At 47.3% G+C, this 15,298-nt stretch overlaps 1 protein-coding gene across 1 annotated transcript; it reads right to left on the bottom strand.

Moving 5' to 3' along the window:
- Positions 1–2,432: 2,432 nt before the first annotated feature.
- Positions 2,433–13,064, bottom strand: LOC131198300 (nascent polypeptide-associated complex subunit alpha-like). Its single transcript, XM_058182788.1, has 9 exons — positions 13,004–13,064; positions 12,602–12,886; positions 12,405–12,461; positions 11,778–11,869; positions 11,287–11,370; positions 10,392–10,538; positions 8,962–9,072; positions 5,380–5,502; positions 2,433–2,447 (listed from the first exon to the last, which is right to left on the bottom strand). The coding sequence occupies exons 1-9, from the start codon at positions 13,062–13,064 to the stop codon at positions 2,433–2,435; spliced, it is 975 nt and encodes a 324-aa protein (XP_058038771.1).
- Between the last annotated feature and the right edge of the window lie 2,234 nt (positions 13,065–15,298).

The following is a 15,298-nucleotide window of genomic DNA, read 5'->3' as shown; positions in this document are numbered from 1 at the left end:
TTCTATTCTATCTACCTAATTTCACCCAATCCTATTCCATTCAACTCAATCCTACTGTACCCAACCTTACTCTACCCATTCCCATTCTACCCAACTCAATCCTGCTGAACTCTACCCAACCAAACACAGCTCAACTCCACTCAACACAATTCTATTCAGCTCAACCCAACTTAACCTTGCTCAACTCTAGACCTTCTCAACAGGCAGCGTCCTTCTTTAATTCAGCAAACCACCTTGTCCCATACTCCATCACCCATCATGGCCAACCACCATGGCCCAGACTCCACCACCTATCATCCTCAGCTTGGAGAAAGCACCCCTGACCCGCCCCACAGATCTCCCCTGCAAACCCCACATGCACCCTCCACCCACCCAAAATATTCTCACCCCAGAGGGTTCAGTTACCTGCTTTCCCATTCTTAAATAGGCTGAAGATGGAGCCCATAGTAAATGCAATGGCCAGGTAGTGGCTTCCTTTACACCAGAAAGCTCTTGAGTAACCCTATCTCTGACCCTTCCAGCCCCTCCTCCTTTAATAATGAGGGGAGGGTTGAGGGGAAAGAGGGAGGGGTCACAAGATCTCTGTCTCTGGTGCTTAAAGAGACGGTGTCCTTTTTGAACATTAAGCCTCTCCCCAAAATCGCTGGTGGGGTGGGGTCCTAGTAAGTGGGAGTAGCCCCGCTCACCCCAAAGCCTTTGGGGAGAGGAAGGGGGTCAGTCAGACACAGTTGGGTAAAATAGCCCCCGTTTGTTAACTTCACAGAAGAAGGAGGGTCATAAATCATGATTACAAAGCATGATATGATAGATAGGTAGATAGATAGATAGATAGATAGATAGATAGATAGATAGATAGATAGATAGATAGATAGATAGATAGATAGATAGATAGATAGGGGATTCTGGGGTTGGAAGTCCTCTGCTCTTAAAGAATGCTGGCAGGGAGATTCTGGGAGTTGTAGTCCTCCCCCGTAAAAGCTTCCTGGCAGGGAGATTCTGGGAGTTGTAGTCCTCTCTTGTAAAAGTAATCTGGCAGGGGTATTTTGGGAGTTGAAATCCTCCTCTTTTATGATATACCTACTGGGAGATTCTGGGAGTTGAAGTCCTCCTCTCTTATAGTATACTACCTTGGCAGAGGTGGGTTTCAGCAGGTTCTGACCAGTTCTGGAGAACCAGTAGTAAAAATTCTGATTGGCCCCACCCTCATCTTTTATCTGCCTCCCAAGTCCCAGCTGATCAGGAGGAAATGGGGATTTTGCAGTAACCTTCCCCTAGAGTTGGGTGGGAAGGGAGATTTTACAGTATCGTTTCCTGCCACACCCACCAAGCCACACCCAAAGAACTGACAGTAAAAAATTTTGAACCCACCACTGCACCTGGGGGACTCTGGGACTTGAAGTGCTCCCCTCTTACGATATATCAGCTGGGGGATTCTGGGAGTTGTAGTCCACCCCTCCTAAAGTATCCTGGCAGGGGGATTCTGGGAGTTGTAGTCCACCCCTCCTAAAGTATCCTAGCAGGGGGATTCTGGGCGTTCAATTCCTCCCCTCTTAAAACTGCCTAGAAACTTAAGTGAGACATGTCCAATCCTAGGACCTTTCCTGCGAGGGTCGTTAAGCAAATCACTTGCAATTTTAATTGTTCCTTTATCCGTGTCTCCAGTTCTCTGTGTGGCCCCAAAGGAACGACACTGATGAACTCTGGAATTCCCTCTCGGCTCAGCGTCTTGAATTTTCACATCGGGGGATTGGGTTGGGATCAAAAGACGGGGAGATTTTATTATAAACAAAATTATAAACAAAAAATCCAGAAGTTATTGGTCCTCCATCACTGGAAGCTTTTAAAAAGAGATTTGACAGCTGTTTGTCAGGGATGGTACATAAGATCTCCTGTTCAAGCAGAGGGTTAGACTAAATGACCTCCAAGGTCCCTTCCAACTCTGTTATTCTGAGCAGGGGTTGTACCAGATGATCTCTGAGGTCCATTTCAACTCCTTTTTTCCTGCAAGGGCCTCCTGCTTGAGCAGGGCGTTGGAGTAGATGACCTCTAAGGTCCCCTCCAATTCTATAACTGTATAAGGGCCTCCTGCTCGAGCAGGGTGGTGGTGGTTGGACTAGAGGACCTCCAAGGTCCCTTCCAGTTCGGTAATTCCGATGGCCAAAATACCCCCCCAGGTGCTCCATTGTCACAAGAGGACCGTTGTCAGTCAAGGACTGACACTCGGCAGCTTCCAAGCCCCTCCCACCCACCCACCCAGCAAAGGACAGAGAGACGGAGCCTGGGTGCAGCAGGAGTGAATATTCCATTTATTGAGAGCATCCATGGTGTTGGTGTATCGGCTATGAACAATATACATATATATACAGAAGTGGTGGGGGGGAGGAAACTGAGGCGGGGTGGGTGCTCTGGGCTGGGCGTCTCCCCACCGGACATTACATCGTCAGCTCCTGGAAGACAGAAGGGGAAGAAGAGAAGCGTCAGGTCTAGGAAGCAGGAAGGGGTGGAGTTCTCGCAGGCATTTCGCGACCCAGCTAGGCAACAATCATCAATGCTGGAGGAGGAAGAGGAAGAAGAACCGTGGGGTCTTTGTCCTCTTTGAGCTGGGAGGTTTTATTGTAGACATCTCATGACCCTGCAGTGCTACCAGGGGGAGAGGTTTGGGAGGAGGAGGAGGAGGAAGAGGAGGAGGAGTGTGTGGGTGTTGGTTCTCTGAGCTGGGTGTTTTCTGTGCAGATGTCTCATGACACAGGTAGGGAACATCATCAGTGCTAGAAGGGACTACACACACACACACACACAAACGGTCTTGGCATATTCGGGTCTTTTCTCGTGTAAGGTTGAGAGTATCTTGGTGACATTCCGACGAGGTCTCACTCATCATCTTCAGGCTGGTGCTTTCGGCTTTGTGCTTCTGTGAGCAAAGCGTGGTCGGAGCTGCCGTCTCTCTGTAAATACTGGTGGGGAGGTGGGGAGTGTTGCTGTGAGCGGGTTGGTTGGCTGTGTGGTTGTATCTTGATTGGGAGATGGAGTGGGTGTTTGCAGGTTGGTCGGCTGTTTCATAGCATCCTGTGTGGGTGTGGTCCTAGTCTTTTATTCCTGAACTTTGGTGTTGTGGCCTCTGAAGTTCTGTGATGTGATGTCTTGAGCAGATGGCTGTGATGCAGCATCCCAGGTTTTGGTTTGGCTCTGACTCCGAGGTCCTGTCATGTGTTCCTGGCGTGTGTCAACTTACTTTGTGTGGGGATCGGAGGGGGGCGCAGCAGCCGGTGGTGCCAGCAAGGTCTGGCTTCTGGTTGGTGGTTGTGTTTCATCTATGGGATGGGTTTGGGTTTGAATCTGGTGAGGATGATTGGTGGTGGCGTGTGTTATCCTGGGTCTGGTGTCCTAGGGAGCCGTTGAGTTTTTTGTAGATTAGGACATCCAGAAAGGGGAGTTGGTTGTTAGCTTCTATTTCCATAGTGAATTGTATTTTGGGGTAGGCTGTTGAGATGTGTGAGGAAGTTGTCCAGTTTCTCCTTGTCCCATGTGGCCAAATTACAAAAGTGTCATCTATATATCTAAGCCAGAGTTTGGGTTTGAGTTCAGATTTATCTAAAGCGGTGGTTTCAAAGTATTCCATGTATAGATTTGCGATGATGGGTGAGAGGGGTGATCTCATGGGTGCTCCTTCTATCTGTAGATGACGAGTGAGACCTCGTCAAAACGTCGCCAAGATACTCTCAACCTTACATGGGAAAAGACCCAAATATGCCAAGACCTACATATCTATACCTGTGAAAACCTACGAAAACATACATACATACATACATATATATATATATATTCTGAGGTTTTCGTGGGTGTTTGTATGTAGGTCTTTGGTTATTCGGGTTTTCTCCCACGTAAAATTGGAATTGTCTTGGCGATGTTTTGACAAAGTCTCATTCATCATCTTCAGGCTGGTGCTTTCGGCTTTGTGCTTCTGGGAGCAATGTGCAATCACACATTGCTCCCAGAAGCACGAAGCTGAAGCCTGAAGATGACGAATGAGGCTTCGTCGAAACGTCGCCAAGACACTTCCAATTTTATGCGGGAGAAAACCCGAATAACCAAAGACCTAGATACAAATACCCGCGAAAATCTCAGAAAACAAATATATATATATATATATATATATATATGAATCCCAACCCAGCTCCCTTCTAGCACTGATGATGTTAGATAGTTGGGTCGAGAAATGTCTGCAAGGAAATGCAAACCAAGCTAAGAAAGCACAGTCCTACTCTTCCCCTTCCTCCTCCCCACTCCTGTTCCTCCCCCCCAAACCCCTGTCCCTTGTAGCATCGATGCTGTTCTCTAGTTATATTATTTAATATGTAACAATATAAATTAGAAGAAATATACTATACTATACTATACTATACTATACTATACTATACTATACTATACTATACTATACTATACTATACTATACTATACTATACTATACTATACTATACTATACTACTGTGTTTCCTGGAAAATAAGACATCACCTGATAATAACCCTGATCGAGATTTGGAGCTCATGAGCTAAAATAAGCTCCCCTCCAAAATATTTAAACACATGCACAGCCGATCCGGTTAGGGAGCAGAGGAGGAAATCAGATAAGATGGCAAGAGGAGCCCCGTCTTGCTTCACGTGCCTCAAAATAGTAAGACCTCCCCAAAAATAAGGCCAAGCGCTTATTTCGGATTTCAAAAAAACATAAGTCAGGGCCTTATTTTCGGGGAAACACAGTATACTATAGTATACTAATTCGATATAATATAACAGAAGGTAAAGTGTTTTTCTACTTGCATTTTTTACCTGCTTTCGAACTGCTAGGTTGGTAGAAGCTGGGAGAGGTAACGGGAGCTCACTCTGTTACAGGGCACTAGGGATTCGAACCACTGAACTGCCAACCTTTCGATCGAGCCAGTGAGCCACCTTACATAATATAGTATATAATATAGTAATGTATTGTGTTCTATTCTATTCCCTCTCCCCCAGGGATGCTGCGACCGTCATAAATACGAGTCAGTTTCCAAGCGTCCGAGTTTTGATCTCGTGACCGCGGGAACACTGCATCGGTCATCAGTGGGGAAAACGGCCCTAAGGCCCTTTCTTCTGTGCCGTTCAAACTTGGGATGGTCATTAACTGAACCGTCATAAGTCGAGGATTGCCTGTATAAGACTGACAGGGAAGCTCTGGGAAGGAGCCTTGTGAATTCTCTCCCTCTCAACCAAACTCTCAAAACTTGCCGCTCTCTCCGTCCTCTGGAGTACAGCCCCTCCCTCCCTCCCTCCCTCCCCTCCCGGGAATCCAGGCCACCTTCCACCACAGCAGAGGAGGGACGGCTGCTGCTCTCAAACACTCACCATGATGGCGTTGACGATGTCATTGTTGTTGTGCCGGAGGGCTTGGACGGCTTTGGGGCGGGAGACGTTGGCGTGAGCTATGACCAATTCGATATCTTTTCCCTCCAGTCCCGTTTCGTCCACCTGGAAAGAGAGGGAGGGAAGGAGGGAGGAAATACAGAAATAGAGGCAGGCAGGAAAGAAGGAAAGAAGGAAGGAGGAGGAGGAGGAGGAAAAGGAAAAGGGAAAAAGGGAAAAGGAAAAAAGAGAAAGAAGAAAGAAAAATAAAAAGAATGAAAAAAAGATAAGAGAAAAAAAGACAGAAAGAAGGAAGGAAGGAAGCAAGGCAAAAGGAGAAAGAAAAAGAAAAGAAAGAAAAAAAAAGAAAAGAAAGACAATAAAAAGGAGGAGAAGAAAGGAGATGGGGTGGGGGAGGAAGAGGAAGAGGAGGAAAAAAGAAAGAATATAAAGAGAGCAAGAGAAAAAGAAGAAAGGAAAGAAAGAAAGAAAGAAAGAAAGAAAGAAAGAAAGAAAGAAAGAAAGAAAGAAAGAAAGAAAGAAAGAAAGAAGAAAGACCATCATGAAAGGTGGACTTCAAGAGGTGGATCCAAATCCCAAATCCCAGCTCAACCTCTGACTGACTTTGCAGCAAACCATCCTAATCAATATAACAATATAACAATATAACAACAGAGTTGGAAGGGACCTTGGAGGCCTTCTAGTCCAACCCCCTGCCCAGGCAGGAAACCCTACACCATCTCAGTCAGATGGTTCTCCAACATTTTCTTAAAAATTTCCAGTGTTGGAGCATTCACAACTTCTGCAGGCAAGTCGTTCCACTTATTGATTGTTCTAATTGTCAGGAAATTTCTCCTTAGTTCTAAGTTGCTTCTCTCCTTGATTAGTTTCCACCCATTGCTTCTTGTTCTACCCTCAGGTGCTTTGGAGAATAGCTTGACTCCCTCTTCTTTGTGGCAGCCCCTGAGATATTGGAAGACTGCTATCATGTAGTCTTTCTTTTCATTAAACTAGACATACCCAGTTCCTGCAACCGTTTTTCACATGTTTTCTCCTCCAGTCCCCTAATCATCTTTGTTGCTCTTCTCTGCACTCTTTCTAGAGTCTCAGCATCATTTTTATATCGTGGTGACCAAAACTGGATGCAATATTCCAAGTGTGGCCTTACCAAGGCATTATAAAGTGGTACTAACACTTCACGTGATCTTGATTCTATCCCTCTGTTTATGCAGCCCAGAACTGTGTTGGCTTTTTTAGCAGCTGCTGCACACGGCTGGCTCATATCTAAATGGTTGTCCACTAGGACTCCAAGATCCCTCTCACAGGTACTACTATTGAGCAAGGTACCACATATCCGGTACCTGTGCATTTTGTTTTTCTGGCCTAAATGTAGAACCTTACTTTTTTCACTGTTGAATTTCATTTTGTTAGATAGCGCCCAATGTTCAAGTCTGTCAAGATCTTTCTGTAACTTGAGCCTATCTTCTGGAGTGTTGGCTATTCCTGCCAGCTTGGTGTCATCTGCAAATTTGATGAGTTCCCCATCTATCCCCTCGTCCAAGTCATTGATGAAGATGTTGAAGAGTACTGGGCCTAAAACAGAGCCTTGGGGTACTCCACTGCATACTTCCCTCCATGTGGATGTAGTTCCGTTGAGGACTACACGTTGAGTGCGGTTGGTCAGCCAGTTACGGATCCATCCGGTGGTGGTGCTGTCTAACCCACATTTTTCTACTTTATCTAGTAGTAGGTTATGGTCTACTTTATCAAATGCTTTACTGAAGTCCAAGTAAATTATATCGACAGCATTCCTCTGGTCTACTAATTTTGTCATTTTGTCAAAGAATGCGATAAGATTAGTCTGGCATGATCTGTTTTTGACAAACCCTTGTTGGCTTTTGGTTATTACTTTGTTTGCTTCTAGGTGTTCGGTGATTCGTTGCTTGATTATCTTTTCCAGAATCTTCCTCGGTATTGAGGTCCGGCTGATAGGTCTGTAGTTTCCTGGATCTTTTTCTTTTTTGAAGATGGGAACTACATCAGCTCTTTTCCAGTCCTCTGGCAGTTCCCAGGTGCTCCAGGATCTTTGAAAGATATAGTTCAGTGGTTCTGAGATCACATCTGCCAGTTCCTTCAGAACCTTGGGGTGTAATCCATCCGGTCCTGGTGATTTGAACTCGTCTAGGGTAGACAGGTGTTCACTTACCATTTTCTTCCCTATTTTAACTTGTGTTTCTAATCTGTTTTTTGTAGTGCTGTTTTTGATAGGTTGGATTGTTTTTTTCTTTTGTGTAAAGACAGGTGCAAAAATGAGTTAAGTAGATCTGCTTTCTCCCTGTTGCTTGTCATCTTCTTGCCACTTTCTCCCAGCAATGGGCCAATTGTTCCTTGACTTTTTCTTGTTTTTAACATGTTGGAAGAAGCTTTTTGTTATTTTTACTTTTGTCGCTAGCCTTGTTCATTATGAGCCTTAGCTTTCCTTATCCATTACGATATTGATTTCCTTAATCATTATCGTAACAATGGAGTAAGGTTCCAGGAGACTTACCCCACCATGGGATGACTTCTCCAACACTTTATGGTGTCCCAGCAACCTGAAGTCCAAGCTTAGCATCTTCAGAAAGAACATGGAGCTGGCTTAAGAAGCTACCAAGAGATGGTCCCTCAAGAGGTTGAAATGGATTTGTGGCCTCAGAAACATTTTATTATTTATTTATTTATTTATTTATTTATTTATTTTATTCTCCCGAAGGACTCAGCGTGTACAGCCAAAAGATAAAAACATAAGAAATATACAAGTAAAACAACAATTTAAAACCGAGCATATTAGAAAAAGGCCAAATGAAAAATTTAAAATTTAAAATTAGAAACCCTAAAATGATAAAACCCAGTTAAAAGAATTTTAAAAAAATTTAAAAATATTAAAAATATTAAGCCAGTCCCGCTTGAATAAATAAATGCGTTTTCAATTCACGGCGAAAGGTCCGAAGGTCAGGCAATTGACGCAATCCAGGGGGAAGTTCGTTCCAGAGCGTCTCCAGAGAAGGCCCTTCCTGGGCTGCCAGCCGACATTGTTTGGCGGACGGCCTGAGAGACCCTCCTGTGAGCGTATCCTCGGTGGGAGGCATGAGGTAGCAGCAGGCGGTCCCGTAAGTAGGCCCAAGCCATGGGCGCTTTGAAGGTGTAACTAAACCTGTAAAGCGCACCAAAGACCACAGAGCCAGCAGCCGCAGGATCGGTGTTATATGGGAACAACGATCAAACATCAGCACGAAGGACCCCCGATCCTCACATGTGGGACGGTATGAAGTCTCCGATCTTGGGCAGAAGGTTGGACTGGATGTCCCTCTGAGCCCTGGCGATTTGGGGTCCTTCTATGTAGAACACTCCCTTCACATCTGAGAGACACCTGACCACAGCATCAGGGTGAATAGCCTGCCTCCCGAGATGTCTACTCCCCTTGGACCTCCGAGGGGGACCTCTTAGGAGGACATCATGAAGGTTCTCATTCCTCTTGGGCTTCCCTCCTTTCCACCCCCACCTCCACCTCAAGTCTGGAGAAGGTTGACATCTGGCTCTCCTTACCTCCTCCTCTTCCTCGCTCTCCTCCTTGATGGTGGGGGCTAAAGCTGCTTCGGTGATCGAGGACGAGTGCTCCATAGGAACTTTGAACTTCTCCGCCGCCTCTTGGTAGACCTGCAGAAGAAATTAATGGAGGGCCTTCAGATCTTCCTCCCTTTTGGTGGAGAAAGAGACCTGACTTTGGCCCGTCTCCAGAGAAAGACACCCAGCAAAGACGTTCTCCAACAGTCCCAGATGGTTGGCCTAGAAGACCCTTCCACGTTCTACCAGGAGGCCAGGTCCTTCAACCAGGAATTGGAGAGGACCCCTTCCCTAAACCTACATTTCCAATCTGATTTCTCCAACTGAGGTGAGAAGAAGACAATCTCTTGGTTCTCCAGTCAAGAAAGGCGGAGGCCAATCTATCACAATGCAGGAAGTCTTCAACGTGCAACCATTCGTTTAGCGACCAAAGACAGAAGAGCAAGGAAAAAGTGACCTACGACCACGTTTCTCCAGACGTCAATCCAAATTCAGACAATTTGGAACGGACTCACGTTTATGACGGTGGCGGTGGCCCCCGGGGGTTGCGTGATCCCCCATTGGAGATCTTTTGGACCAGCAGAGTCAATGGGGAAGCCGGATTCACTTAATGACCATTGTGACTCCCTTTAACAACTGCAGTGATTGGCATAACGTCTGAGGCAATGGTAGTCTCACTTCAGAATGGAAGTTTTGGGCTCAATGGTGGACGTACGTTGAGGACTACCGGTGTTAAAAATACGAATGTCCCTCTAGTCAGTCACTCAGCCTCTACCTTTCTCTCTCTCTCTCCCCCTCCCTCTCTCTTTCTCTCTCTCTCTCTCCCTCTCTCTCTCTCCTTCCCTTCCTCCCTTCCTTCCTTCCTTTCCCCTTCCTCCTCTCTCTCTCTCTCTCTCTCTCTCTCTCTCTCTCTCTCTCTCTCTCTCTCTCTCTCCTCCCTCCTCTCTCTCTCTCCCCCTCCCTCTCTCTTTCTCTCTCTCTCTCTCCCTCTCTCTCTCTCCTTCCCTTCCTCCCTTCCTTCCCTTCCCTTTCCCCCTTCCCTCCTTCCCTCTCACCCACCCCTCCTTCCTTCCTTCCTTCCTTCCTTCCTTCCTTCCTTCCTTCCTTCCTTCCTTCCTTCCTTCCTTCCTTCCTTCCTTCTTCCTTCCTTCCTTCCCTCCTTCCCTCCCTCCCTCTCCCTCTCTCCTTCCTTCCTTCCTTCCTTCCTTCCTTCCTTCCTTCCTTCCTTCCTTCCTTCCTTCCTTCCTTCCTTCCTTCCTTCCTTCCTTCTCCTTATCCTCCCTTCCTTCCTTCCTTCCACCCATCCACCTATCTCTCCTCCCTCCCTCCCTCCCTCTTCAGTCACCCACAGACTTCTCCCCTCCCCCAGGATCCCAGATTCCCACAGCTCCTCTTCCCTCTTCCCAGATCACCTTGACTTCGCCAAAGACGATGTAGGTGTCGGAAGCTGGACGTTTGAAGACATCCGGATTGTTGATGACCAATAAAGTATTCTTCGATTTACGGAGGGTTACCATGGTCACATTGTGGATCTGCTGCAGACCCAGCTTGGACATGGCCTGAGGGTAAAGAAGAAGACCACACACAGCCCGTCGGCACCATGTTGATGGGCTCGCAACCACACCACGAAGAGAGGAACTCACAACACACTCAAAAGCCACAGAAGAAAGCTAAGGAGGCCTCTTGTAGGTCAACCAAAGAGCTGGTTGAAGAATAAGGAGAAGGAGGGACCTTCTCCCACCCAATGCTAGAGTTGAGGTCCTGTAGACCAACCCCTTGCTTCCACGGAAGGCCATCTTGAGGTGCGGTCTTCTTCAAGACATGGTGGACCATGAACTGTGGAAAGTTCTGGAGACCACAAGATGTTTCTGGTAGGAACCATGCAGAAGTCTTCTTCTGACCTCTTGAGAGAACTTAACTTCTCTAGTGCGGTGGGAGATCTCAGTCCAGAACCAAAGAAAGGGCAAGAGAGACCCCCAAAATTGGAGTTGTTCCAAGGCGCTCTGTGGCGTCTGGCAATATGTTGACAGATGCCTACTACAATGAGTGGAAGACTTTCACCTTGTCAACCCTTTGAGGTAGACCAGATCAGGAAACTAACAAACTCCAGATAAACACTCTTAATAAAGGTGGTGAGTTCTAGTGTCACCTTAGGCACAAAAGAGAGCTGCGTGGCATTGAGCCAAAGGGGGGAAGAATGAAGGGAAGGAAGGAAGGAGGGAGAGAAGAAAGGAGGAGGAAGGAAGGAAGGAAGGAGGAAGGAAGGAAGGAAGGAAGGAGGAAGGAAGGAAGGGAGAAGGGAGTTACCTTTCGAGCTTTCTTTTCGCTTCGGCTTAGTTTGGGCCTCCTAATGGAATCTTCGCCAGTCCCCAGGGAATGCGTCAGCTGGGTCTGAAAGAAACAAATACATTTACTCATCCCTTACTACTTAGCGGATCCCTTTGGCTGAAAGAGGGCTTTTACGCTCTCTCCAGAATGGCCCATCAATTTCTCTTTACCTTCCTGGAAAGGCCCTTAGCTGGCCTCGCTTAACGTCCAAGATCATTTTTGAAAAAGTCTTTTGTTTATTTATTTTATTGGGCATCTTCCCATCAACCCTCCTGTCTTCGCAATTGTGGGTCGGGTGAACGCTGGAGCAATCACTAGGCGACAGCGAGTTCTAGTCCCACCTTAGGCAGGAAAGCCAGCTGGGTGACTATGAGCCTCTCTCTCTCTCTCAGCCCAGCCCACCTGAAATGCGACTGACTAGGGAATTCTGGGAATTGAAGTCCACCCATTCTGGTCTGCGAGGGCCACACCTGCACCTCCTGAGCTGTCCGTGGTACTGGAAAATTCGGCTCTTCCCATTCCGGTAGCGATCCTTCGTAGCTTTCAGAATCGTTGGAAGATCCTGCAAAAAGATATTTTAGGGTATTCTATCCGAGGTCTTCGTTAGCAAGGCTCCGTCCTCAACTTACAATGGCAATTGAGCCCCACATTGCCGTTGTTAAGTGAGACATTGTGAGCTTTGCCCCCATCTTATCCCCTTTCATTCCACAATTCTTAATGGAAGCACTGCAGGTGTTATGAGAGTCATAGAATCCTCGGGCTGGAAGGGACCCTGGAGGTCTTCCAGTCCAACCCCTGTTGCTATGCGAGAGAGTTGTTAAGTGAATTTGGTCCCATTTTAAAACTTTCCCTGCCCTGTTAAGAGAACCATTGCGGTTGTTCAGTGAGCAACGCGGTCATTAAGGAGATCCAGTTTCGGCATTGCCGGAAGGTCTAAAGGATCGTGTGACATGGAGAGACCATCATAAATATGAACCAATTTTGATCACGTGACTACAGGGTCATGACAATCGATCCCAAAGTCACTTCACTGAACAAACAGTCATAAGTGAGAACCATCTGTAATTGTTGAATGGGAAGAAAATGGGAAATCTTACCTTCCGCCAGAGGTTTGCAGTTACACTCCAGTTCTGCTTTTGGCTCCTTCCTCCCATCTGGGTGGAACACAGGAGATTCTTAAACGACGGGAGGCATCGAGAAGGGCCCGTTGTTCTCTGCAAGGATGTTCCTGGGGTGTGGCTCAGCGCCAGGAGAGACTGAGAGTCGAGTTTTCCTCAGCTCGCCACCATAGCACGGTCCTCATTGTTGCTCTGGTCAAGAGACGAGGCTTCCTCCAGTTCGTCTTCTGACTCCAGACAGACAGCGACATTGTCCTGGGTTGTCTCGGAATCTGCTCGACGACTTTGGGTTGTTCTAAAGATCCTCCTTGATTCAAGGAGAGCGACAAGGGGCCTCTCCTTCTCTTCATCTATGTTGTACTCATCTGAGCATACGCCATCTTGCTCCTCTTGTTTTCCAGGTACAGGCGCACACTCTGGGTCTTCCTTGGACTCTACGACTGTGTCGGCAACCAGGCATACTGCTCAACACCATCCTTGCAATCATTGAAAGCCAAGTCCGAGGACTGGGAAGTGTCAACCAGATAAACAAAGGACTCGTCACGCCTTCATCGATGGATGTTTCCAAGAGAAAGTGCTCAAGGAGTCGGAGATGACATTGTCGTCCTCCTCCTCCATGCCGAGAGCAGCGTTCTCCATCGCTTCTCCTACAGCATAACCTCCTGGATTCCGGGATCTACCACAGAAGGAGAAGCAGAGCTGGTATCATCTGATGGCGCTCAATGGTGTTCATGCCACCCTCGTGGCTGGCTTTGAAGGCCACCAGGTCCCCTGCCTGCTCCAAACACACCGAACCCCAGAAAGAGGCCCAGAATGGAAGGTAGGGGACGATCAAGGGCAGGCTTCCAAGCCTCTTTTCGTGAAACCTCCGATTCCTCGTTGCTCCTCTAAAGGGCTGGAGCTGAGGCGGCATTATCCTGAGCCTCGTCACCACTGGGGGCCAGGAGGATAGGTCTGCTCAGCCTCTTGCGAAACCTTCAAGGGAGCCTCCCTGGCAAGGAGGCTGGGAGGCCTTTTGAACCCGGTTTCTTCTTACTCCTCCTGCTCCTCTTCCTCCTGCAAACCCCTCCCTTCTAGCACTGATGATGCTCCTAGTTGGGTCCTTCCTCCTCCTCCTCCTCCTCCTCCAAGCCGCTCCCTTCTAGCACTCAGAAAGAGAAATCCGGCTCATGGGCCCAGCCCCAACTTTGCCAGCCACGTTTCCACCATCTCAGTCCCCTGGGATCAAAACTGTTGAATGGCAAACCTGGATCAAAGTCTCATTGCCTATTTATATCCCATTTTTTTAGCAGGATGGACTGCAAATCTAGGCTGGGAAGGATGGGTTTTGTAATTGCGCCCAAGGGGGGCATAGAAAGAAACACTGAAGGAGACAGACAGAGAGAGAGAGAGAGAGAGAGAGAGTGAGAGAGAGAGAGGAAAGGGAGAGAGAGAGGGAAAGAGAAAGAGAAAGAAAGAAAGAAAAAGGGAAAGAGACAGGGAAAGAAAGAGAGAGGAAAAGAGAAAGAGAAAGAGAAAGAAAAAGAGAAAGAGAAAGAGAGAGAAAGAGAAAGAGTGAAAGAAAGAAATGGGTTTTGTTCACACTTGTAGGAACTAACCTGCGTGATTTTCCCTATGACTCTTGGAAAATGTGATACAAGCCTCGACTTACGACTGTTCCTTTAGTGACCAAGACTGCAAAGGGCCTGACAAAAAGGAACTCTTTTTCACCCTTACTCACAGGTTGTGGCGTCCCCGTGTTCAAAATTCAGATGCTATTTGTGATGGGTGCAGGTAAATAGAAAGAAACGGATGGATAAACGGACAGAGGGATGGATGGATGGAAGGAAGGAAGAGAGAGAGATGGCTGGATATTAATTTATGTTATTAAAGTGATTAGACTTTTTAAAATCCTGATTTCTTATTTTTCTAAGTAATTAAATGAAGCAAACAGGCATATAATATTCCTTTATTCTCCTATTTTCCTCCACAACAACCCAACCACCCAATTTCTCACCCGAGAAAGTTAAGAAACCCTGATCTACTAACTAAGCCACCATCAGCCAGGTTTGGCCACACATTAAGCCAGCCTCCCCCAGCTCTGATACCCTCCAGATGGTCAGCTTGCTAGCGCAAAGAACTCTGGGAATTGAGTTCCATCCCCCTCTATAGACACACCCCGAGGTGTGGGTTGTTGTGGGTGTCTTTGCAACAAACCATCATTTACACTCCAAGAATGAACTCTGTGCAACAGGCTGCTGTCAGGGTTCCAAGTAACAGCCCCAAGGAAAGGAAATTCCGAGGCTTGAAGTTCCTCAGAGCACAGCTGGGAGACCCGGAATCTTTCCCACCCTCCCCACCCGTCAATCAGGTCCAGTCCGGAACGGAAGATCTCTTCGCCTTCTCCTCCGACAGCTGCAGGGCCCCTTGGCCTTGACTTCCTAGAAGGAATTGGGTTTTGGCTAAGGGTCTTCTCCACTCTGTCCTAGCCCCTCCCAACGCCCCACAGGAGGCTCCTGCCAGGCCTGGAGCCTGAAGGCACCAAGGTAGAAAGATGGCTTCCAGGTCTGACAGCTGCAAGGGACCATCAACCAGCTTTGACAATGATTATGAACTTGGTTTCCGTTCCATTCCCAATTTGGTCTCCTGATAGGAATGGCAGTGTTTCTCACATCCATTGTGCAGTTACACAAAGGCAGTCAGGCCTTCCTCAAGCCACCCAAGCCTACTCAGTAACTAATACACTCTATCCAGCCCTACTCTACCCAATCCTTCTTTACCCAACTCAATCCTAATAAACTCTACCCCAGGATAAGTCAACCCAACCCTACTCTGTCAACTCAACCTAAAACAATTCAACCTCAACCTCTGTACTCAATCTTCTACCTCCCAAC

Source organism: Ahaetulla prasina, chromosome 4, assembly GCF_028640845.1.
Source record: "Ahaetulla prasina isolate Xishuangbanna chromosome 4, ASM2864084v1, whole genome shotgun sequence".
Lineage (NCBI taxonomy): Eukaryota > Metazoa > Chordata > Lepidosauria > Squamata > Colubridae > Ahaetulla > Ahaetulla prasina.
This window is presented reverse-complemented; position numbering and strand designations above follow the sequence as displayed.

Bases quoted from the DNA above. Each gene is read 5' to 3' on its own strand.
- LOC131198300 (XM_058182788.1), bottom strand. From the start codon at position 13,064: ATGGAGAACGCTGCTCTCGGCATGGAGGAGGAGGACGACAATGTCATC. The intron at 11,870-12,404 runs GTAAGATTTCCC...ATCTTTTTGCAG, and splicing joins CTGCAAACCTCTGGCGGAAG to GATCTTCCAACGATTCTGAA. The intron at 11,371-11,777 runs GTGTGGCCCTCG...TGTTTCTTTCAG, and splicing joins GGACAGCTCAGGAGGTGCAG to ACCCAGCTGACGCATTCCCT.